At 52.7% G+C, this 26,314-nt stretch overlaps 1 protein-coding gene and 1 long non-coding RNA gene across 8 annotated transcripts in view; one reads left to right on the top strand and one right to left on the bottom strand.

Annotated features, from left to right (window-relative positions):
• The window catches only part of LOC144734218 (runt-related transcription factor 1-like), a 138,025-nt gene that overhangs the window by 57,545 nt on the left and 54,166 nt on the right, over positions 1-26,314 (bottom strand). For all 5 annotated transcript variants that reach the window (XM_078616334.1, XM_078616336.1, XM_078616335.1 and 2 more), the window contains exon 3: positions 5,655-6,010. In XM_078616334.1, the coding sequence (XP_078472460.1) occupies positions 5,655-6,010 (356 nt within the window). The remainder of the gene's footprint in view (positions 1-5,654; positions 6,011-26,314) is intronic.
• LOC144734220 (uncharacterized) overlaps positions 18,786-26,314 on the top strand; it is an 88,439-nt gene continuing 80,910 nt past the window's right edge. For 2 of the 3 annotated variants that reach the window (XR_013588492.1, XR_013588490.1), the window contains exons 1-2: positions 18,786-19,709; positions 22,404-22,489. This is a non-coding gene — a long non-coding RNA (uncharacterized LOC144734220). The remainder of the gene's footprint in view (positions 19,710-22,403; positions 22,490-26,314) is intronic. The other variant, XR_013588491.1, reaches the window with a different exon arrangement.

The raw sequence follows: 26,314 nt of genomic DNA, 5'->3' as shown, positions 1-26,314 counted from the left end.
CATACACAGCACTATGTTCACGTACACAACGTGAAGCATTGCTGTGCGTGTAGATGTGCATACACTGTGTATGTGTACATGTGAACACACACATACACTGGTACAACGAATGTTCACATGCGTGTAGACATATACACGATGTATGTATGTTGAACTTCTTTTGCACCGTATGTTGCCAACCGTACTAATCGGAGGTGGCACACATAATAGCACATACACACAATGACACTTACACACAATGTCGCATACACATACTAACACATATACACAATCGCACATTTGTGTGTGTGCACAATATTACATTTCAACGTTTGCATCTACAAACACCAACATTTTGCTGCGTGAATGCTGTCTAGATACATAGTGCAATGTATGTTACAGAAAATTAGGAATAATGAATTGCTCTACGTTGCGATATGCAGACATTCACTCACTCACCACCGCGTCATGATCACCACGATCATATACACAGGCACATCGACAAGACGCAGATACAAACATGTACACACAGACACACTAAACATGCGTACACACACGTATATCATCAATGATACAGGCGTTTTTTGTGTTAAATCGCGTAAATATATAAATGTGTCGCTGTGTTGGGTGCTGGCTGGATGAACGCATATATATATAAAAGTGTACAGAGCATTATTTAGAGGATAAATATATAACAAACATTTGCGAGTTCGTTTAATGGCAAGCAATTTGGTAACACGCCACCCCACCTGGATGTTAAATTCAAAGTGTTTCCAGTGATAAGAGCTTTAGGAATTGCCTTTGATTTGAGCACCAATTAAAGCAAACTGTTTGATCTTCCGTAGAGGGGTAGCGTGAGCCAAGCCCGAACCTTTACATCCGCCACCATCACACACTCTCGGTCCAGCCCCTGTGTCACTATCATATTCACTTAAGCAAAGCATTCACGATGTTTCAGTGTCTCACATTAATACAATTATCACGCGATGATTTCACGTCCGGAGTACTTTTCGCATTGCTTTGCTGTATGCGGAGTAATTTAAGCTTTGCTTACTATGCATATAATTTTATATGAAATATTTAAATATTTTATTTAAATATTTTATAATATGTATTACTTATTTATAAATAGACCTATTTATGTAAAAAAAAATCAAAACACACGCAACATGACGAGATATTTACATTAATATATAGTAAATGTAATGCATCCAGTTGAACTATATGCGGTGTTTTTGTGAGTATATATATGGGTGGGGAGCGGTGGTGCAGTGGTTAGCGCGCTGCATTACGAATCTGGCCACCAGAATCCGATTTCCGGTCATAGCCAACATCGGTGACGAATATTTGAACCGATCCTGGGCCTCCCCTAGGTCAACTCAGCCTTAAATGAGTACATGGTACGGTGTGTAAACATCGCCACTCGGGAGACAAAAGCGGCCGGGCGTGGTGCAGGCCACCACGTGGGCCGTGCCGCCTGCATGGGGTGCTCGCTAACAGCACTTGCCCCTACAGTCTTTTAAGGCTACACGGGGGGTCTTTGCTTTTGTTATCTGCACAAACGGATGAAATGGCGATGACGCCTATTACCCAGTAATAATGACCATTAATATCGGAAGTGAGCAAATACGTTATCCCACAGCAGCAGCCGCTTTAAAATTAATCTTGAGACTCCTCGTTGCTGTCCTGGGTACGCGATGTTGACGGTTGTTATTATAATTGTGTTATCCGACAATTTACACCAATTTACCAGGTGGATAGCACTCTTATAATCAGTAACAATTATGCTCCATAACAAGATAATCCGTAACCTAGATTCCTGCAAGCATGAAGTCATATGTTAATTCGATATGATCATCCTATACTCATTCAGTTACTGGCAGTAAACACTCGCTAACAGCACTTGCCTCGATCGGCTCTGCTACCCGACATAGCCCGCCAAGGATATCGAGAGGCACGTGCTGATAGTGACCACCTCTGATGGCTGTCACAGCGCGCATTTAAACACACGACGGCTACACGAATGTGTGTGTATGTGTGTATGTGTGTGTATGTGTGTGTGTATGTGTGTGCATGTGTGTGTGTGCGTTGGTGTAGCGGTTAGCGCGCTGCGCTATGAACCCGGCGACCAGGGTTCAATTCCCACTCACGGCCAACACCAGTGACGATTATCTGAACCGGTCCTGGGCCTCCCCTAGGTCGACTCAGCCTCAAATGAGTACCTGGTGTGGTGTGTAAACATCGTCAAGTGGGAAGACAAAGGCGGCCGGGCGTGGTGCTGGCCAACCCACCCCCTCGCGTACCGTTCTGGCCTTCATAGGTGCTCGCTAACAGCACTTGCCCCTACAGGCTGTTAAGGCTATACGGGGGATCTTTGTTGTTCTAGGTCGACTGGGCCTTAAACAAGCACCTGCGATTGGGTGCGTAAACATCAGTGACAATTGTTTAACGCGTAGGCTTTCGCGACCAATATTATCCGTAATATTGTTTTCACCCAGCCAATACTAATATACTAAGTGGCGGTGTCGGGTGGTGGCGAGTTTAACGACGCATTTAGATTTACGCGATCTAACCCCGAAAATAACCTATTATGGATCATCAATTATAGATACAGGCGACTGGTCGTGATGCATGGGGGTTGTGTATATAATACATTTACACATATATACCTTGGGGAGGCGGGGGCATTGTGGTTAGCGCACTTCGAACTCGGAGGCCTGGCGTTAATAGGTGCACGATAACAGCGCTTTCCCCAACGAGGATATTTTATCTTTTTGTTACGTGTCGGAATGTGCAATCTTTCGTGTGTGTATATAGTGTGTGTGTATAGTGTGTGTGTGTATATAGTGTGTGTGTATACATTGTGTGTGTGTGTATATAAAGTGTGTGTGTGTATATAGTGTGTGTGTATAGTGTGTGTGTATAGTGTGTGTGTACAGTTATTTTGTTGTGACTTTTTACACCTGATGAAGGAAGCTTGTGTTGCCTCCGAAACGTCGTGATTTAATTGATTTATTTTCACGTATTATTATTTTATTATTATAATTTTTTACCTACGTGACGTTACCGAAAAAACCTAAGAGTATTGCGTGTGTGTGTTATATATCTTGGTGATGTTAGGGCTAGGGACAAAGCGTCATCACGTCGCGGTAATGACCCCGTTCGCCCAGACGCAGATCCATTCGGGCAGAGAGACGCGGCGTGAGCATCACACAGGGGCCGCTTTGCACGTGGCCTTTAATCCGCGTCCTGTTGACTCACTGGGGAGCGGAGGAGGAGGCATCAACTACGAATGGCGAGAAAAGGGAGTCGTGTTCCTAACCGATCAATTGCACAATCGAACACGTGGGATCACAGATACGATTGAAGCAATCTAAACATAAAATAAAGTGAATCTACGATGTGTACGTGTGACGTGCTTTGAAGCGAGGGTTCAATTTGCTTCGGGGTTTGCACCCAGAGAGAAAGCGCGCCCGAGAGGGCGGTCCCTAGCGGAGAAGGAGCGGTTGATGACGGGCTCGGGGAGGAGACTCTTCATCCAGCAGTGGAGTGGACACGGCTGCTGCTGCTTAAAAATCGTGGAGTCTAACCACTCTGTTGTGCCACTGCGTTCACAGCGTTGTACCGATGCGTCCAGGAAGTGGGCGATGCGCGTTGTTTACCACGTGCTGTTTACAACTGAGTGGAAACAGCAGCAGCAGAGACGTCAGATATTGACGTTGCTGCGAGTGCCGTTCACACAAGCCAAGCAGCCGTCATCAGGGGGCTCTCAGTCTAAGCCATGGCTCCGAAGGGAGGAATCCTAACACGTGTGAGCCTTAGCATCCCTGATGAAGATCGTGACACGCAAACAATGCGGCCTTCGTCACGCAAAGATGTACCATTCAGCCTTTGTCTCTCGGTCATTGTCCCTCGGAGGGTTCTTAGAAGGAACCTTAGAACCCCTGTCGAAGTGACGAGGACGGGAGGGACCCCTGTTGACGACCGCTGCGCGCACAACCCGCGTAGTTGTGCAGCCTTCTTCACTGGTTGTTCGATGTAGGCAGTGGACGCCCTTGGATTTGTGTTCGCTGCTCTAAAGTGCACATACCCGCACGCAAGCGTCTGCCGTGGGCCGATCTCGTGAGGAGCGGCGCACGAAGCGGTTAGCGCGCTGCGCCCACGACAACCGGCAACCCGAGTTCCATCGGTGTGCGAACACGTGGCAGCCGTGTGTGGACACGTGACATCGGGAAGATAACGGCAGCCACCCCCCGTGGCGTGTCACGCCGGCATCCATGGGTGCTCGCTAACAGCACTTGCCCCGTCAAACTCTCTGCAATTGTCTAAACGAAGGATCTTTGTCTTTGCATATGCGTATGTTGGACATTACTCTGTACATACAGACATTAGCTCATACACGTTTGTATTGCAGTAGTATTGCTCTGTACATATACACGCAGTTGCATACAACCACCGACATTTACATAATTGCATTATGATGAACAAATCTAAGCACATTTACGCTTGCAAGCGAGTGTATGCAAACATTAATATCCGTTTGAAGGGGTGTGCATGTGAGGGTGTGTTTATGTGTACATTGGGATGTGTGTGCGTACGTGTGTATACAAAAGGGTAGTTCGTTTGTATGTGGATATGAAGGCGAGGAGGTGGGTGCCAATGAAGGTGTGTGTATGTGGGCGTGGATGAATGTCTAGTTTATGTGGCTATAAGGGTGCGTGTGTTAATGCGGGTGTACGTATGTGTGTATGGAGACAAGGCATATGTGTGCATGAAGCGGTGTGTGCATGGGTTCTGCAGATAAACCATGGCACACGGTGAGCACACCCTGGAGGTGGTGATGGGCGATGTCACTACGCAGGTGTCACGATGGCGCGCCCGTCGCCTGTGCCATCGCAGTCACATCACAGCATCACGCTCGCAACGTCATCCACGCACTCATCCCATTCATTCAGGAATCATTTGAACCCAGTTAGCTGTGGTCACAATGGACGCAGTGTTAAGTGTCACAATCGAACTGCAAGCCTGGACGTCGCGTCCTCTAACGGGTTAAATCACACCGTTGGTGGTTAAACAATGCCACATTCCTATGGCGGGGACCAGTACATCCATTTTAAAAAAGAACTGTTATTGGATTCCAAAGTGGTGCATCGACTGTCATATTACCCGCCACTAAATCACGATGGTTGTAGTGCTGATGCTGCTGCAGATGATGATGCGAACGTAAACAACGACCTGAATTGCAACTCATAACATCACCACGTCGGACGCCTGCTGCACTTTTACAAACCCAAGCTGAGACATTGCCCGACCTCAACATGCACACACACACACAAATCAGTACTCGACACATCCACTCTGCAATCCACCAATTCAACAACAACTTCATACATTCGTTTTACAATAGTACGCACACCATCACCACCTCCACCTTCCTCGCCACCATCACCACCACCCGATCACCATCGCGGACAGCGTCACAATCACCACCAACACCACCACCGCCATCGTGAACACCATCACCACCACCGCCATCGTGAACACCACCACCACCACTGCCAGCGTGAACACCATCACCACCATCACCACCACCGCCATCGTGAACACCACCACCACCGCCGCAACCAACAATCACCAGCTGCACCACCACCACCTCCCCATCATCGTCCACTCACCTTGAACGCCACGGGCAGAGTTTTATTGCATCGCCAGTGTGAGGGCAGCACGGAGCACAGGAAGTTGGGGCTGTCCGTGCGCACCAGCTCCCCGGGGTGGTCGGCCAGCACGTCCGCCGTGGCGCGCTTCGAGTGCAGCAGCGAGCCGGCGGCCCCCGCTCCGGCGGCCGCGTCTTGGCAGTTGGCGGCAGGCACCCCCATGGCCCCGGCAGCCCCCGTGCCCAGCTGCTGCTGCTGCAGGTGGTGGTGGTGGTGGTGCAGCAGCGCCGCGTCGCTGGAGCCGCCGAGTCCCTCGGCCGCCAGTTTGGCAGCTCCGGGTGGTGCCGCGAAGCGCCGCCCGGCACCGCCTCCCGTCTCTAAGAGAGTGCGCATCGTCTCAGTCGTCTGCGCGTCCGCCTCGCGGGTCGTCCGCGCTGCGCCGAGCGGTGCGGGGCGAGAGATGTCTGGATGGTTCCCCGTACGCCCGCAGGGGCTGTCTGTCTGCCTGGACTGCTGAGAGGCAGGCGGTCTCGATGTGTGGCTGTCTGGATATCTCTGTGTCTGGCTGACTTCCTGTCTAGATATTGGCGTGCCTGGATGGTTGCCTGTCTGGATATCTCCCTGGCTGTCCTGCCCGCCTCATGCACAGCACGTGTCTCTCTTGCTTGTGAGAGGCGTACACCTGCTCCAGTCGTGGTCTGTGGCAGACTCAGCCGCGCTCACGTCGCAGTCTGTGCGTGCAGAGCGCGCGTACGAGCACAGCTGCTGCCCTTCCTGATTGAAAAGCCAAAACACTTGCGCCGCGTGCACGGAACCCGGCACCCACGCCTCAGCCACCACAGACGTGAGAGCAGCCAAACAGGGGGGAGAGAAATGTCAGGCCGAGCTAAGAGGCACTTCCCGTAAAGCGGTTTAAAATAATAGCAAGTAGCTGCTGTGAATTAGTAATACTATCTGTCCACGGGTGATGTGGGGACTCGAGATTGGCAGGTCGCTTTAAACGCTGCTACCGCTGGTGCCGTCTTGTATGCAAGACTAACGCCGCCAGATACATCTACGATGACAGTATATGTATAGACTGTCGTGATGCTGCGGTGTACAGGCGTGCGAACGATGAGACGTTCCGGCTGAAACCCAATTCAAAGTTCACTCTGGCGTCATCGAAGAGATGAATACGTCAATGAAGGAATGAGAACGAGTGAATTAATGAATGTGATGATGCACGGCGGTGACGGCGAAAGCTTTGACGCATGCGACTTGGATGAAATAGAAATGTTCAAAGTAAACAAACTTAGAGCAAATACGAATGGTGGCAGCCGCAGCAGCAGCAGCCGCAGCCGCAGCAGCAGTAATAGTCCACGTGTTTATCAGCTGGCTGTGCCGCAACTGTTGACAAGTTGAGCCGCTGGCTTCTTCGCGCCGTTACCGACAAGCGCGTGTTCAGGACAACTCTTCCAATAGCAACAAAATATCCTCCTCGCTACGCGGTGCGCGCTCTTCGTAACGCACAAAAAAACTCTGCGCAAGCACCAGGAAGAACAAGAACAACAAGTAGGATAACTCAATTGGCGCCCGACGTGTAACATTAATAACGATCTCGCTTCCTCGCTGTCAGACCGAGAGTGTCCCTCCTCAACACCAGAACCACCACATTCGGGGTTGCGGTTCGCCCTGTCGCTGTGGTTTGCGGGGGGGGGCGTGAGGGCGCACGCGGTTGCGGGGGGGGGGGGGTTCGGGGAGGGGGGGCGACTGATCACTGCGCTGAGGCCCGAGAGCGGTGGTGTGGACGCGACTTGGACGCTGCCCGGGCGATTCTATTCGAGCCGCGCTTCTCGGCTACCGGCGAGTCTGGTCGAGCCGGCAGCGCGTGGAGGATGTATTGGGGAGGGAGGGGAGGGAGAGAGGGACGGGTGGATGCGTGACTGGCTGTGTAAGGAGGCGTTTTGGAGAGAGGGAGGGAGGGGCGGGGGACGGCGCTGTACGAGTTGGGGACTTCTCAGCCGCGCCTCGCCTGCACCCCCCCACCCGCTCGCCCGTGCGTTCTCCAACCCACTCGCCCCCACCCATCCGTCTCCTCCCCTTCCTGACCGCCCCCCCACCCCACCCCCATCCTTGTGCACAGCGATAGCGAGACGAGGCTGATGACACAACTCGGCATCGACTCAGGGCGCGCGTGGCGAGTGAGTCAGCTGGGACTGGCGCAGTTGGGGGGGGGGGCCTCACCGCTCGCTGGCCACTCGTGCCCAGGCATCGTCACCACCGCCAGGCGCTCATCGTGCAAAGTCGCTCAGGAGCAAAGCATCACCCCCATCGCCTCCCCTCCCCCTCCCTCTCGCCCGGCATGCAGTCTCACAAGTTCGGGAGCGCCGTTTACATCGAGAACGACTCCGCTGATGTTCACACACACGCACACACACACACACACGCGCACACACACACGCACACACACACACGCACACCCACACGCACACACACACGCGCACACACACACGCTCTCACACACACGCACACACACGCGCACACACGCACACACACACGCACTCACACACACACGCACGCACACACACACACGCACTCACACACACGCGCACACACACACGCTCTCACACGCACTCACACACACACGCACACACACGCGCACACACACGCACTCACACACGCACACACACACGCGCACACACACGCACACACACACGCGCACACACACGCACTCACACACACACACGCGCACTCACACACACACGCACTCACACGCACGCACACACACTCACACGCACACTCACGCAGCGCAATGCGCTCACCACTGCGCCACCGCTCCCCACAGTCACCACACTCCCACACAAAACAAAATCCCCCGTGTAGCCTGAACAGACTGTTGGGGCAAGGGCCGCTAGCGAGCACTTATGAAGGCTGGCACTGCACACGAGGGGTGGGTGGCCAAAACTACACCCGACCGCCTTTGTCTCCACAGTGGCGATGTTTACAAACCGCACCAGGTACTCATTTGAGGCTGAGTCGACCTAGGAGAGGCCCTGGACCGGTTCAGATAATTGTTACCGGTGTTGGCCGTGAGCGGGAATCGAACTCGGGATCGCCGGGTTCGTAGCGCAGCGTGGCGCTAACAGCTGCCCCACCGCTCCCCGCAGTGTGAACGTCATCGTCGTCATCCGTGGTTAATCCACTGCTGGATGAACACGTCGTCAATTCGCCGTCGACGCCACGATGCCTTGGCCTCGTGCGATGCGACATCAACAACAACAAGAAGCCCACGAAGAGTGGCTGCACACGAGCTGACCCGCACGAGGTTCGCATCTCGTGACGGGCTCCATCTCTCTGCTGACACGTCCGTCACACTCGCCTCGACGTGCCGATGTTCCACGCTGCTTAGAGGGGGGGGGGGGGGCAGGGGGGGTGCCTTGCCCCCTCCCCAATGGCCAAAGCTACGAGTCGGGGCCCCATTGAAAACCACCGTGTGATCTGTTTTCAACAACGGTGTCAAACAACAACATCAACAGCGCTCATTTTGCGAAGACGGAGCGCCCCATACAGAGCTGAATGTCCGAGACGGTGAGCGCAGCGACGTGGTGAGGCTCGACGAGCCGCGGTGTGGAACATCGCGGGTGCGAGCGTGCCAGACGAATCAAACATTGGGGCCCCACCTGAGCGATTTCCGCTACCCCTGAGCTGATAACGTCGTTACCACGCCACGCCGTTACCCACGCCATGTCGTTACCCACGCCACGCCGTTACCCACGTCGTTACCCACGCCACGTCGTTACGCACGCCATGTCGTTACCCACACCACGTCGTTACCCACGCCGTTACCCACGCCACTGCACCGAGCAAGGAGCTGTGGGCCTCTCAAATCGCGGAGTCGTCAGTACTTCGGGGGTGGAGGGGTCACGTGGTTTTCAATAAATACCAGCAGCGCTTGATTCTCGGAAAACTAAAAAATAAATATATGAGTGAGTGAGAGAGAGAAATTCATAACAGTCTGGCATCCACCGCCCTCGTAAACCGCCTTGCGTTCGACTCGGGGTTCATAGCAGTAGCCGTCGTCACGCAAGCGCGGCCCTGCAATGGCTTGCCCGCGCCCCTGCGTGCGGAAGGGCATTGCCACCACGAGCGGGCAGCTCAAGGGAGCCCCGCTGTTGAAGGGATGTTGGCCCGCGCTTTCAGACGTCTCGGAGGAAGTGGCAGTACCCACACTTTACCCCACCGCATGCGCCCTGCCGACCGAATAACTCTCGCATCACACATCTGCATTGTCGGTTTCACGGAGGCGTTGGACTATTCCCACGTGCACCCGCAACATTCTAATGGGCGAATGCTTGCACGTTTTCCGTGGCGGACATCGGGGTTGTTCCGCCATACTTCACCAGCCTGGCCAGTGAGGTGAGGCAGGGTCAAGGGAGATCGTTGTGCAGGACCCGGTAGAGATATCAATCGCCGCTGATGTTCGCCGTGGCGGGTCACTCAGTTGAACCGGGTTTGTAGCGCTAACCACTGCGCCACCACTCAATCGCCGACTATAAACAAGCTGGGCTCGATTGCGTAACGAACGTGCGGCTTCACAAACAACACTTCTCGCAGGCTGCCGTACGAGCCCGCAAGCGTGGAGCGGTGGCGCGGCGGTTAGCGCACCACGCTCTGAAACCGCTGACCCAAATTGGCAACCGCAGCTCCCGTCGGCGACGAGGGACGTCTGAATGAGTCCAGGGGATCCCCTCCCTCAAACCGCCACCACACATTGACCAAGACCCCCCCCCCCCGCACTAACCAGCGCCGCGTCGGGAAGGTCTCTTAACATCCAGCAGTGGATGGACATGGCCGAGCGTGTATTACTAACCACGGCCATCGCGGTGACGGCAATGGGATAGCCGAGTTGGGGGTGAGCGTGCAGGCGGATTTAAAGTCCGTGACTGCTCGCTGCGATGCACTGCGCGCTCACGCGGCTCTCTCTCCATTCCTGAGTGGCGAATCAGCAGCGGGGTCGGCTCAGTGACGCGGACAACACCGCCAGTGTCTCTCTGTCTGGAGTTGGCGTTGTAATCGCACAGACCGCAGTCCTCCGATTGTAGCTCCCGGTGGTTTTAAATGGGGAGCGGTGGTGGAGCGGTTAGCGCTACGCTGCGCTACGAACCCGGAGACCCGAGTTCGATTCCCGCTCACGGTGACGATGATCTGAACCGGTCCTGGGCCTCCCCTAGGTCGACTCAGTCTCAAATGAGTACCTGGTGAGGTGTGTAAAGACATCATCATTGGGGAGACAAAGGCGGTCGGGCGTTGTGTTGGCCACCCACCCCCTCGTGTGCCACAATGCCGGCCTTCATATGTGCTCGCTAACAGCCCTTGCCCCAACAGTCTTTTAGGACTACACGGGGGACCTTTGTCTATGTTTGTGTAGCTGATTTGACACCACGCACATGTAATTGCCTTGCGGGGCGTCTCGTAGTGTGGAGAAGGCGGTCGGTGACTACAGAGGACTGTGGTAATCATGAATAATGTCTGTTGGGATTGACATGAGTCACCTTCCGTTCGGCATACCTCACGATTCAGAGACACAATAACGTAGTCCAACCGGCCTCCTGGCCCCCTCCACACCTCTTGGTGTTTGTTAACCAGCAGCAGCATTCGCCTCTTTTTGTTCAGTTGCTCATCAGCAGTCTGGAGGGCAAAGCAAGAACGACTGGCCTACCGGATGTTATTGGCCGGTGCATTCTCTCCACACAGTGGGCTTGCAAGCGGCTCCAGCAAGTCCGAGCTTGCGCCCGACAGTTGATCGTCATTGATCTGACGGTCCATTATGGATATCGGTCGTTGTCTCAGCCTATCATCGATACGGGGTCGCTAAAATAGGTACACGACTGTGCCGTCTGGTAACGGCGGCTCGCTTGGTGGTAGTAGACTGTGTCGGATATCCTGTGCCCTGTCATACGAACGTGGAATTGCAACCGCGCGTTTGAGCTTTTGGATGCGTTGAGCAGTGTTCGTTTAGCGATCACTGTCATATTTTTTTTTTAATTCATGACATGTTTAAGCAGGCGTCGTTGGAGCGGTGGCGCAGTGGTTAGCGCACTGTGCAACCTGAGTGATTCCCAGGCATGGCCAACATCAGTGGCGAGTCCTGTCCCCCCCCCCACTACCATCCAACCTCCTTCCACGTCAACCCGCACCGACCCGAGTGGTAAAGTATGATGCTGAAACAACGCCCACGATCTACCCACGGAGAGGCTTATTATTGGTATGAAGTCATCTATCCGTACACAATTGCACAAGAAGTCGCGACGCGTTACGCTTCGTACACACTTCACCAAAACAAACCGATGCTCCGCACTGGCGGGCGTGCCACGTGGGGTGACGGCTGCGGGGTCTAAGGCATCTCTCGTCACCATCGCCGCCATGGGGAAGCGTCAACACTTCACGCGCCTAATCAATGCGCAACTCTTAAACAACAACAACAAACAAATCACAGCTTTTGGACGATCTACCCATGCATGGAAGGGCTCCCCACGCCACCCAGGCAGTCGGTGTCCGCTGTTTGACAATAAAATACTCCACCAACCCACACTGCACCAGCGTGGCCAAGCAGGCAAGTGGCACGTGGGAGGGGGGGGGCGGTGAGACGTCACGCGCCACTGATGCTCGTCGTCATCGGGAATCGAACTTGGCCTGTCCGGGTTGAGAAGCGCAGTGCACTGACCACCCACCCCAATTGGCGCCTCCTCACGCAGCCGCGTTACACGGCATTGCTACGTCCTGTATGTTGAACTTCTTTCGCGCCGTACGTAGCCAACCGTGCAAATTATCACTAAAGTGCATCTGCACACCCATTACGTTTGTAAACGTTGTAAAATATTGCGATGAATAGTGGGTCGTAATCATCATCAATGCGCCTCTTTCAGCCTCGGAGAATAGTCCACACACAAGGCCGTTGTGCGATATTATTCATTTGAGTTCGCTTGGACGGCGGACAATTTTCTCAATTTCCAGTAAATAAGTGTTGACGTTGGTACCGAATCATACAACACAAGAGGCAGTTTTGTCCGGCCATTGAGTCACAGAATAAACTACTTCCCCAATATAACCCCCTTCGAATGAATACACGAAGGGCATCGCATTCATCTCATTATCAATTACGACGTCGCCAGCAACTTAAATAACTTTAACGAGCCGAGAGGGGACGAGAGACTAGGAGACTGAGACGCAACTTTGGGTTTCATCCCGATCGGTCCTCTTCGCCGCTAGGTGGCGACACGAGTCAAAAGCGGCGCGCGTCAATCCGTGGATCGCACTACAAAGACAAAGACCGCCCGAATAGCCTTAGGGGCCATCCATTTAGCACGTACGTATGGAGGGGGGAGAGGGGTTAACCCAAATGCGTACGCTTGCGTATGGTGGGTCTACTGACAATGTACATTGCATAGAAAACGGGGGGGGGGTGAAACCTCGATAATTTGTCTACATCGGCCTTCAAATGAGTTAGATAGTCCGGCGGTGGACTGTCTGTTTGCTTAAACACGTGGATATTATTAATCCTTGGTCGTTTCTGCGTGGATTAAATATCGGCCGTTCTATAGGATTCGCGGGGGGGGGGGGGGGGGGCGTCAGGCGTACGTACGCAGGTGGGGGGGGGGGGGTAAGAAGTCCGCGTGCGTACAGGGAGGGGGGAGGGGTCAGGTTTTGACAGATTTATGCGTTCCTACTCAATGGATGGTCCCTTAACAGACTATTGGGGCAAGTGCTGGGAGCGAGCACCTGTTAAGGCTGGTACGCCACGCGATGGGTGTGGGGTGACCGGCACTACGCCGGGCCGCCTTTGTCTCCCGGGTGGCGATGTTTCCACATCGCACCAGGGACTCAATCGAGGCCGAGTCGACCTAGGGGAGGTCCGGGACCGGTTCTGATATTCGTCACCGGTATTGGCCCGTGAGCAGGAATCGAACTCGTGGGCTCTTATCGCAGCGCGCTAACCGCTGCGCCACCGCTCACGACTGGCATTACGTGGGCAGGCACGCACGCACACGCGCGCGCACTACAACAGCATTGCCCCATGTGCCTTTGGATATGTACCGTTGGTAAGAACCCACGTGGGCGGTAATTAACTCTGCTTATTGACGTATCAATTATCACTGTTCGATCGCGTTCGTCAGTTTTGCTCTTGGGTGTTTCCCATAAGCGCGTGCGCGTGCGTGTGTGTAGGTTGACTAAGCCTCAAATGAGTACCTGGTGCGATATGTAAACATCTCAACTTGGGAGACAAAGGTGGCAGGGCGTGGTGCTAGCCACCCACGCCATCATGCGCCTTGCCGGCCTTGCGTGTCTGTGTGTTGAACGTGTGCCGCTTCGTTCGCACCCGATTCAGCCACTCGTGCTCATCAGAGGTGCTACTCGCGACCAGCACTTGCCCCACACTTCCCGTTGAAGGCTACACGGAGGATTGTTGTCTTTGGCCAGGATTGTATAACTTTATTAGCAACACGGGCATTACTACTGAGACCGAATTACATCTCCGCAGCGTCGTATAATGCGAAGCATACACAGCACACCGAGTGACCGGAATGGTGAAGTATGGCCAACAACCAAGCCCTCGTCTAGCAGTGGCTGACAACAGGGTTGTTTGTAAGTGTACAACTTTACACAGTACAGCAGCGTGTCGTCCTTTCCCGCACCTTCGATAAGCTGCGTACGTTGCGAAAGAAGTTCAACATTCTGTGCGTACATTCTCAAACTCCGTCCAAGTAAACTGTGTATTCAAGGTGGCTGGTTTTTGGCTCAGGGGATCACAGCCACGGAGCCGGTTTATTGATGGACTCGTGCGTTCGAATCCGCGTTTGAACCGCCCGTGACGAGAGCGGTGATCATCTCAGCCCGGCCAACACACAAAGACAACCAACCACCATCGCTCTGCATTTGGCTTCTCAGTTAACACAGCTGCTTACTGATGGCGATAATTAACATTTTCAGTTTTGACTTGCACCTGCATTAATTATTATAATTATTATAGAAACCCTCTCGCTACCACAAGGTTGGAGACCAGATAAAACAAAACGTTTATAACTATTGGAAGAACACTGGTAAATTATGAACCATACAAAAAAGGAGGCAACTTTGAATGGAATGGTACAATAAAGATTCTGGAATAAAATCAGAAGGCAAAGTTACAACGATAAGCCTTGCTTTAAAAAGAGCCACCGGGAGAGCGAACCTCTGACAAGGTTACATCAAACACACACAACACACACACAACACACACAACACACACAACACGCACAACACACACACAACACAAACAACACACATGCAACACACACAACACACACACAACACGTACAACACACACACAACACACACAACACACACACAACACAAACAACACACATGCAACACACACAACACACACACAACACGCACAACACACACACAACACACACAACACACACACAACACACACACAACACACACACAACACAAACAACACACATGCAACACACACAACAAACACACACACACACAACACACACACAACACACACACAACACACACACTACACACACAACACACACACAACACACACAACACACGGGGTGGACTTGACACGCAGTGGTGCACTCCTCGCTGCTACCGAGACGTCGTCATCGTGTCGCGCCGCGGCGGCAGTAACACGATGCACATCGCAAACAACTCCACGGAAATTATTTCCGTCTAATGGAGAAGTACAAATTGTAATAACAATGTATATCTATCTATATATGTTTTAGTACAAAAGCGAGATTCGTCAACAAGTGTTAAATCAACTCTCCCAGCGTCGTCACAAGCGGCGCTGATTACGCGGCAATAACTAAACGTGATTTGGGTCACAGTTGTAACAACCCCGTCGGCTGAATTGGAGTCAGTGTACAACAGCTGACGTTTCAGGCAACGGCCCTTCTTCATCGAAAGACTGTTACGAAGAAGAAGAATATGATGATGATGATGCCATTACGGTGTTTTTTTTGCTCTCCGCGCTGTCGCGCCGGTTGCCGTCGCAGCCTCGAGACGAGCACGCGCGATTCGTGATCTCGGCGCCTCCCCTCGTGCATCACGGGGGGCTCTCGTTCCCCGTGGTGGGGGGGGGGGTAGCCGAGCCGCGCCAGGAGGAACTCAGCCGCAGGGGGTAGGAGGAAGACGGAGTGTCGCAAGGCCCCGCCGGGCGTCAGGAGATTACGAGCCCTCGTCGATTGTCAAAGATCTTTCTTGCCGCCCGTTTCGAAATCGCCCCAGCCTCGCATCCTCCTGCCGGCGCTTGGGACACTTTCTGGAAGAGGCACGGCGCTTTCTAGACGGGAAGGACTCGCAGATGTTTGAGCAATGGTCTTGTTGTTGTTGCTGTTATTATTAAACGTCAACGTATGTCCTCACATTCTGTGGACAGGTTTAGTCTCGGACATAGGAATGTAGAGTTGTAAGTGTTGGTGCAGGGCTATCAATGGAGCCAGAGCTCCACCCATAACTCATTTGAGCAGGGAGACAAATTGCATTGTTATTGAATGGCGACGTCTTGTCCCGAATAATAGACCTGTGCTGTATATGTCTATCCATGAGAATTGTCTGCAAGTGCGCAGTAGAATTGTAAGCTCGCACATGAGCACAGAACAGAAAAAAGCTCAATACCACGCACTGTGAGAAACCATCCGCTTCAAGATCACGCGGATAGAAGGAGCAGTCCAGTCGCTGTCTCCACACCTACATTTAACTCGTTAATTGTTTGTTTCGTCGGCGTTCGATGCCAAGCTCAAAAAGCAGCAAACTCTGCACCGGTTTGGATCGTGTGAGTGTTTCAACTTGTTCCACAAATGAGAGTGTGAATCAAAAAGCCCGATACTGAACACCTGGGCCCAGGTTTGCGAGGTTCACGTTGAAACCGACTTTTTGCTTGAAAAAAGAACCCCGGCTAAAATTAACCCAACGGCAGTATCTGACTGCGGACATCTGTCTAGAGTTGTATACATGAAGATAACCCGCGGTGGTAAAAGAAAACAAAATAGAATGAACGCGTGCACACACACGCACACGCGCAAACAAACAGCGGCAGGCAAAAAATAAATAAACCGGCAGGTATTTTTTTCTCTCGCTCTCTTTCCTCCTTTTCATAAACAAACATTTACGGACGTGCACACACAAGCGGAACGTTGTTCGCTCTTGCCGGGCGAGAGAAGAAAAAACACGCGACTCGGGACCGGCTCCTTAAAGCCGAGCCGTGCGGTGGCTCTCGGTGAGCAGAGCGGCGTCGCAGAGAACCTCTCAGTCAGAGAACCTCTCAGTCAGAGAACCTCTCAGTCAGAACCTCTCAGTCAGAGCCTCTCAGTCAGAGAGCCTCTCAGTCAGAACCTCTCAGTCAGAGATCCTCTCAGTCAGAGAACCTCTCAGTCAGAGAACCTCTCAGTCAGAGAGCCTCTCAGTCAGAGAACCTCTCAGTCAGAAAGTCTCTCAGTCAGAGAACCTCTCAGTCAGAGCCTCTCAGTCAGAGAGCCTCTCATTCAGAGAACCTCTCAGTCAGAGAGCCTCTCAGTCAGAGAACCTCTCAGTCAGAACCTCTCAGTCAGAGAGCCTCTCAGTCAGATAACCTCTCAGTCAGAACCTCTCAGTCAGAGAGCCTCTCAGTCAGAACCTCTCAGTCAGAGAGCCTCTCAGTCAGAACCTCTCAGTCAGAGAGCCTCTCAGTCAGAACCTCTCAGTCAGAGATCCTCTCAGTCAGAGAGCATCTCAGTCAGAACCTCTCAGTCAGAGAACCTCTCAGTCAGAGAACCTCTCAGTCAGAGAGCCTCTCAGTCAGAGAACCTCTCAGTCAGAGAGCCTCTCAGTCAGACCCTCTCAGTCAGAGATCCTCTCAGTCAGAGAGCCTCTCAGTCAGAGAGCCTCTCAGTCAGAACCTCTCAGTCAGAGAGCCTCTCAGTCAGACCCTCTCAGTCAGAGATCCTCTCAGTCAGAGAACCTCTCAGTCAGAGAGCCTCTCAGTCAGAGAGCCTCTCAGTCAGAACCTCTCAGTCAGAACCTCTCAGTCAGAACCTCTCAGTCAGAGATCCTCTCAGTCAGAGAGCCTCTCAGTCAGAGAGCCTCTCAGTCAGAACCTCTCAGTCAGAGATCCTCTCAGTCAGAGAGCCTCTCAGTCAGAGAGCCTCTCAGTCAGAACCTCTCAGTCAGAGATCCTCTCAGTCAGAGAGCCTCTCAGTCAGAGAGCCTCTCAGTCAGAACCTCTCAGTCAGAGATCCTCTCAGTCAGAGAGCCTCTCAGTCAAGAGAGCCTCTCAGTCAGAGAGCCTCTCAGTCAGACCAACGGCTCCCAAGGCTCGCAAACCTCTCGGCTTGGCTGCATCTCCCCACGCCATCACCACCACCACCACCCACATGAAAGATCACTGGTCGCCCCCCCACCCCAAATCAAGATGGAGATATGTGACAAAAAGCTTTATCGCTCATCGGATTCTTCCAGTGTAAATACATATTTTGAGTCTGAAGATCGCTGGTCGCCACCCCCCATCCCCAGTCCGCTCTTCCCATCACCCGCAGGCCACCGCTCTCCCACCAGCCGTGCCAACTCCACCCCGAACACTACCTCCAGGTTACCACGACCGTGACACGCACGAGAGATCACGTGGCCGTGTCTCCACTGCTGTGTTTAGTTTCCTTTCCTTACACCGCGCCTCCGATGAGCAAGGTTGGCTACGTACGGTGCGAAAAAAAAGTTCAACATACATAAAGTACTGGATACAGACACTCAAAGTAGGTGCTGGCAAGGGTCTTTCACGTCCCGTGTTATTACGATTGAATCACCGGCGGTCCCCCCCCAGCCCCCCCCCGCCCCCCGGCGTAAAGTCGCAAACGTCCCCTGCACGGTATCCATGCTGCTCCATGCGCCGCCCTCCCCCCCGCGCTCGGCGTCTCCCTCCACCCCCTCGGCACGCACCGCCCCTGGCACCACCGCCCTCGCCGTTGGGAATATCTGCGCTCACCAGAGGCGAGCGCTCGTGACGCGAGTGCAATGCGGCTGAGAGCAAACACGCGGGACTCCCTGGTGTGCGCACACGCGCACGCACGCGCACGCACGCGCTTACACACATGTTTATAAAAAAAAAACAATATATCCTTACGTACATTATAGGTGCCACTCAAAAATCACGTTTGTTACCTTTCAGGTCACAACCTCCTGGTTGTATTCGTTTGCCTTTTTAAACCGAAGCCACCGCGGGTTTAAAACAAAAAACCACAATCCTCCAGTGTCTCTGGGCTGCTCAACAGAGTTGAGTAACGCGATCGAGTGAATACGCGTGGAGTGCGAGAGGCACAGACGCAGCAGAGCGGGGGACCCTGAGCAGCCCGCAAAATACTTCGAGATGAGAATGAGATTCTCAGCTGTCGGCTTTTCCACCAAGAGTCAAGAGTCTGAAGGAGGCAGTCGTCCTCCTCTTGTCGCACGGCTCACGGCGTAGACGCAAAGCCTCAGATAACGACAGCGTCAGGAGCAGTGGCGGAGTGCATCATCATCGCTGTGATGTCTGCTTCGTATTTGTGGATCGGAGCATTGCGTCCTTTATACGGAGGCGGTGATCCTAGCAAACTGAAGCTTCTCTCACCGCTGCGTATCGAGCGGCACCCTCATTGTGCGTTCACGTGGTTGACGACATCGCGGTTTCTCAGCACGACCACGTAGACCCGAAATGCCCCGCGGCCTGCAACGTACAGCGACGTTGCATCCGCACGGAGTACGCTTCGGGTTGCGAGATGCCGCGCGCGGACAGTAAGACGCTCTCCACGAGTCGTGCCCGTTGCCAATGAAGTTACACAAACGAGGTCAAAGATCCCCTGTCGAGCCTAAAAGAGACTTTTGGGGAAATGCCGTTCGCGAGTAGCACCTACGAAGACCGGTACGGCACACGAGGGGGGTGTGGGTGGCCGTCACCACGCCCGGCCGCCTTTGTCTCCCGGTGGGTGTGTGAGTGGGTAGGCAAGTGCAGTTCAGTGTCACCGTTGATGGTAGCGATAGAAGATTGACACGGGGGCGACTGACTGCGGGTGAGACTGCGCCAGGAGTGAACCGGTGAGTGAATTTCGTGGGAACTGTGAGCTGGGCTCTGTCGCGATTTGGCTCCGGCGGTCCTTCCCAGCGGCGAGACGTCGGTACAGACAGAAGACCTCAAGAGTTGACTTTGCGCAAGAGATGTCAGGGGCGTGAAACTTTTAGCAGTGGCCTCAAGAAATGTGAAAGCTGTGTTATCTGTACGTGCGCGTGCGTGTGAGTGTGTAATGTGTAAGTATAAAGAACGTCTCAGGAATCGCAGTCTTTGCTCGGTTTAAACTGAACTGTGTTCGGATGTGTTTCAAAATGATGACTTTTTAAAGGCATCTAGAGGCGTTTCTCTCGAGCTCCGCTAGTGGAGGCGCCTTCCGTCAGCAGTGGCGTCAGCGAGCAATTGCAGAGCTGCGCCTCTGCCTTTATCACTTTTTAACCATACTGCGTGATGCACAAACGAGTTTAAGAATTGCTATACTGTGCTGCAGGGATGTTAAGTATCAAAATCCAGTGGTAAACAAGTAGACCCATGTTCTTGGTTCTTTCGGTAAAGTCATGTAAAAAGGAAATAATAATAATAAAAATAAAATAAAATGCTTCTTTTTCTTATTTTATTATTTCCCTTCTACGTGACTTTACCGAAAGAACCAAGAATATGAATCCCTGCAGTCACGAAAGCTTTAAATCGAAAAGTAGACCCATTTTCAATGTGGCATGTAACTCGATTCTTAAAAATTCCACATTTTATACAATCGACATTCTTTAGCAAAACTGTGGACCTAAATTCGCATTTTTTCTTACTTTATATAACGCACACATCTATGCGTACTTCAAATGCAAAGCTAGACTTTTCATGTTGAAATAATAAATAACGTAGTCATGCATTTTCAGAAGAAGTAACAAAAAGGGTTTACTGGAAATGTTTTTTTTTCCATCATTTGTTTGGACTCGCTGCGAAATTTGCATACGACCAATGTCATATTTACAGTGTGGGCAAAATGTAAATGTGGACACCGCCATTTTACCATGGAAAGCCTGAACGGTCGCAATGAGCCACGCGTAAGTTTAGACTACCAGCAGTACCGGATTCTCCGAGTAGCACAAGTAGCTACATGTGTAGCAGCTACATGTGTAGCGGCTACATGTGTAGTGGCTACATGTGTAGTAGCTACATGTGTAGTAGCTACATGTGTAGTAGCTACATGTGTAGTAGCTACATGTGTAGCGGCTACACGTGTAGTAGCTACACGTGTAGTAGCTACGGGCTCCGCAATTTCAAGGGCCCCGCGCTAAATACTTTCAAGCTATCAATTCCAGTTCACTGATTCTGCACTTGTTCTATTACTATAGTACTATACCGCCTTCAAGTTTTATGAACGACTGAGTGTTTAAGGTTATCGATTTGTCGCATTATCTGGCTGTATAGCAAATGAAACAACACAATTACTTTACTATGCAATTAAAAAATTCGTGTAAAATTTTTTGCGTGTTTTTTATTTATTTAGGGCCCCTTTATAACATATGCTACAGGCCCCGCACCAGCTTAATCCGGCACTGACTACCAGTGGTTCTTAACCTTTTCCCGCAGCCTGCGCCTCTATTGTTCTTAGAAAGGGCATCTCGCACCCCCAGGGGATGCGTGCTCACCAGGGTAAGAACCCACTGGTTTAGACTTCCAGTGCCGACGGTGACTCGGGTCACGAATTGCATCAGCAGGTTTCCGATCATTGAAACGCGGCCACTCACGCCTCGGCACATTCAGCTAACATCTCAGCGGGCAGCCTTAGGCGATGCACGTGGATGAATGACGTGGCCCCGCAACTTTCCCGCAAAAGCACGATCATGCCTAAACCCGTCCAACTTAAACACTATTCACTTCCTACCTGCGTAGCGAAACGCTCATTATGTTTTAGTCCTTCGGCCTATTTGGTTTTCCAGACAAAAATCATCCAGCGGCAAGTTGTTTAGTGCCAAGCAAAACCCTGGACCCGTTTCAACCTTATGGCTCTCATCAGCAGAGCCGGGCTTGTTAGGGAACATTCAGTTATTCACATTCAGGGATGTTAAGAAGCACGGATCCGGTTTCGTATGCCTCTTCAAGCGATCCGCGTTCACCTGGCGCACACGTGTCACTGTGCGAGTGTGTCATCGCACTAAGCCCTCGTGGTCTGATTCAACTCCACCCTTCTCGCCAAGGCAGTCGTCTCGCGCGTGCCACACACAGCGGCACGCGCTTTAACCCCCCCCCCTCCCCCACCTATTAGCCGGTCAGTGGCACACGGGGACGGCTCAGACCACTTCCTTCCCTCTCACCCCCAGCAGCAGTTACTGGATCCTCGACACGGCTTACAGAAACTCCAGGTGTTATTTTAAATATGAATATAGAAAAGAGGCCGCGCCCGCACACTTTGGTGCCCCTGCGCGCCAGGCAGGTGGTGCCGTCTGGCGACGTTTCAAGGTCGCAGGGCCAAACGCCACACGGTGGCTTCGTCGATTTGGAGGCGATGTTAGACAGCGGAACGTCGAGTCGCCAAACCTTAATTTTGTCAACAACAACATTGAAAACAACTCTTTACTCCAGTCCACTAAAAAAAAAACCCACGTGGGCTGCGTTGAACGCACGAAACCTTCAGTTGAAACACGACCACGTTCGGAGAAAAATCGGTTTGGACTTTTGCACGATTTTAATGCGTTGGAAATGTTTTATTTTCCCGTGCGAAGGTTTGTGCAGTCGGGGTTCAGGAGCAGTCGACTTCTTCCCAAGTAACCGCCGCCGTCGTCATCACACGACTGCCCAGGGAATCACAGTTAGTTTCTTTTTCCACTAATTCTGTTTGTTCACGTGGGTGCATTTACCCTAAGTCAGTAGTCCCGTTTACCGTAAGTCGTTTGGCCGCCCTGCTACAAACATAGTTTTTACCATTTTCACAACTTCTTTTAATACTCCCACTGTCTTGACCTCATAGTTTCCTCTTCCCCGCCTCTTTACGGGCCAGTTGTCTCCCTCGCTCCACTGACTTTAATTCCCACCTGTCCACGCACGAGCTCTGTCCGTCCATGTATTTGTCCATCTGTCTGTCCCTGTCCCTGTGACTCGCGCCCCGCAGTAGCCACGGGCATCGACGGGCGGACGTGAATGAAACTGCAATGTCAAGTTGTGCTGCACTCAGCACTTTCCCTCCTGAGAACCGGCCACATCGATTACTGCGGGTCCATTGCCCTCACTGCTGACCATCCCTGCCCTCCAAGAACGATGACTCTCCTTCTTCATCATCATCGTCATCATCATCATCCGTTAGTCGGAGAGTTTTCTCCCCATCCCCTCCCTTTTGGCTGCGACCACCCACGCCTTGGTGATCCGCGTGTCGCCTTCCTTCCTTCAACGCATCCTCAGATAACGGTCGTATGTAAATACGACTGCATTTTTGTTCACATTAGGCATGACCAGAGAGCCTTGCCACGCACGTTCAATCAAGAGCACTGTGTGCTACACGTCGAAAACGTCGCGTCAGTTGACATTGCACATGCAGACGCTTGTATATTTACAATGGGAATTAGAAATAAAGACACTCGTGGATGGGACTCAGCATCACGCGTCTCGCCCCTTTATCTGCTGGAGGATGAAGGCCTCCCCCACGCCGTGTGGGTCGCCGGAGGTTGTTGTTTTTTTCTGACCATACTTCACCCGCCTGGTCTGCGTGGGCTTGTCACGGCTGGGCCCACGTCACCGGTTGAGATACCGCTCATGTTACGGCCGTGGCCAGGTAACAAACCCATCCCCCATCGACTTCCGAGCACAGTGCGCTAACCACTGTGCCACCGCTCGGCATGAATAGATAAGCAAACAGCGCGCGTTGTCGCCCTCCGGCGTGGAGTTCGAGGCAACAAAGTCGTGAGAAGCTGCGCGGGCGAAGCGCGCGAGACGCAATCAAGTCGAGCGCCGTGCCGCAGGGCGAGTTCGTCGACACGTCTCGGGAGTCGCGCCGACTTGGACGCCTCGTGGCCCACGCCATCGAGTCAGTAAATCGGTGACTTGGTGGGACGCGTTGACACCGTGTCAAACGTGAACCACACAGGAAGAGGAGGAGGTAGAGGGGGAGGCATCCACGACTGCCCGTGCAGGGCACGTCGCACGCTCGGCGTGAACGCTGCTGCTGCTGCTGCACGCTCATCTGAAGTCGTATTTTTAAGACTTAAATGACTGCCACATGCAGCCATTAAAGGCGCAGACTAACAACGTTTAGCAAAAAGGAGGAGGGAGCAGGAGGAGGACAAACATTTATTTATAAATTTATATATTTGTAGGTCGATCTGCGGGCGTGTGGTTAAATCATCCACCTTAGAACTGGTGGTATGTTTTAGATTTTTAATCCCGGCGACGAGTAGACGAACATCTGGCATCCTCCCCACGCGCTTTGATGTCATCCGGCATTGGAGGTCCCTGCTTGGCCCACGGCGCGGCGAAGAGGCCGAGGGGCCTGCGGCTCCACCGGCGAGACGGCCGCGCGAGGTGGCCACCACAGGCGGCGGGGGAGACGGGGGGCGGGGTGGGGGGGGGGCTCCACGCAGGTGTCCCGCGAGACGACGCCGGGCAGGACACGGCGACACGCGATTCGGAAGGATCCCGGAAGAACTCGCGGCGTGGTCGAGGCGATGCGAGGCGCGGTACGGAAATGTTCAAATTGCGCTCGGCAGGACACGCGCGCGGAATGCGATGGGGATGAGGACGGGGAAAGCCACTTGCAGTTTGGGGAGAGAGCGTGGCGTGTAAGTGCTGTAGAGATTCTAGATTTGAAGCTTTCGTGACTGCAATGATTCATACTCTTAGTTCTTTCGGTAAAGTCACGTAGGTTAAAAATGAAATAAAAATTAATACAAATTAATATTAAAATTAATATTTATTAATTTTTAACCTACTTGACTTTACCGAAAGAACTAAGAGTATGCTGTAGAGATGATTGGGCAATAACAGGACACGTGTTGGCACGCTGCAAGGGGCTAGGGCAGGGGCCGACAACCCGCGGATACCGAGCTGCAGGTTGCTCTTTCAGGACTGCTGCTTCGTGACGTATGCACCGCAGTCAGTGTCGGATTATCCTAGTAGCACAAGTAGCTGCATGTGTAGTAGCTACATGTGAAGTAGCTACATGTGTAGTGGCTACATGTGTAGTAGCTACATGTGAAGTAGCTACATGTGTTGTAACTACATATGTAGTAGCTACGGGCCCCGCACTTTCAAGGGCCCCACGCTAAATGTGTTCAAGCTATCAATTCCGGTTCAGTGATTCTGCACTTGCTCTATTACTATAGTACTATACCGCCTTCAACTTATATGGACGACTGGGTGTTTAAGGACAGCGATTTGTCGTATTATCCGGCTGTATAGCAAATGAAAAAATACAATTACTTTACTATGCAAGTTAAAATGTGTGTTTTATTATTTGTGTGTTTTTTTTTTATTTAGGGCCCCTTTATAACATCATGCTACAGGCCCCGGCACGAGCTTAATCCGGCACTGACCGCGGTGCATTGCGGCTCTAGAAATATTGAGTCGTTTTTCGTGTTTTACCGAATTCAAAAGAAATGGCTCTTCTTGTTATTTTGGTTGCCGACCCCTGGGGCTCGGGGAAGACCACGATCTGCCTGGACATCAAATCACTGGACGAGCGGGATGGAAGTTATTTCAGTCGCAATGCGCAGCGACCGCCAGCGAGACGTGGGGAGACCCTGCCTGCACTGATACATCGCTGAAGGAAACGGCCATGGCCCCGACAACCCAAGAGACCGAGGGCCCAGTGGGAGATGCACAAAGGGTAAAGTCGCAGCCCTGAAATGTCCTGCTCACACCCCTGCTGGCGGGACTCCCAATGCACGGGTGTTTTTTGGCCTTCTCTTTCACGACGAGCTGCCGTCTTTTGTCGAGGCGTGAGTCACCCGCACTCGACCCCACGCCACGCGTCACATCGACTCACCACGGCGGACCCGCTATCACCGCCGGGTGGACAGACGTGACGTGGGTGGGTGGTGGGATTTAAAATACGCCCCATCCCTCCTCCCCCCCCCCCTCCTCTCTCCGCCATCAAGAAACACTTTTTCCCAATCGCTGCCCCCGACGCGAGCAGCAGGGCAGTGATCCCCAGTCACGTGTTGCCGGTCCCAATTCCGAGGGTGCCTGGCCCCATGGTGTGATCCTGTCCCACTCGCACCGTCATTTAGGGCTGCCGCGCCGGGAAATCGAATCGAACCTGCGACCTCTGGACGGCAAATCCAGCCACTGTGGTCCACGTGTATGGGGTGCCACGGTGGCTCGGAGATGTTAACTACCTCGCCTTGTATACAGGAGGTCGTGGGTTCGATCCTGACCCAGACGCCTGCTGCTGTACATTTGGAGTTTGCGTGTCTCTCTCTCATCATCATCACGGTGGCTAGGAGATGTTAACTACCTCGCCTTGTATACAGGAGGTCGTGAGTTCGATCCTGACCCTGACGCCTGCTGCTGTACATTTGGAGTTTGCGTGTCTCTCTCTCTCTCATCATCATCACGGTGGCTAGGAGATGTTAACTACCTCGCCTTGTATACAGGAGGTTATGGGTTCGATCCTGACCCTGACGCCTGCTGCTGTACATTTGGA

Source organism: Lampetra planeri, chromosome 50, assembly GCF_965212315.1.
Source record: "Lampetra planeri chromosome 50, kcLamPlan1.2.h2, whole genome shotgun sequence".
Taxonomy (NCBI): Eukaryota; Metazoa; Chordata; class Hyperoartia; order Petromyzontiformes; family Petromyzontidae; genus Lampetra; species Lampetra planeri.
This window is presented reverse-complemented; position numbering and strand designations above follow the sequence as displayed.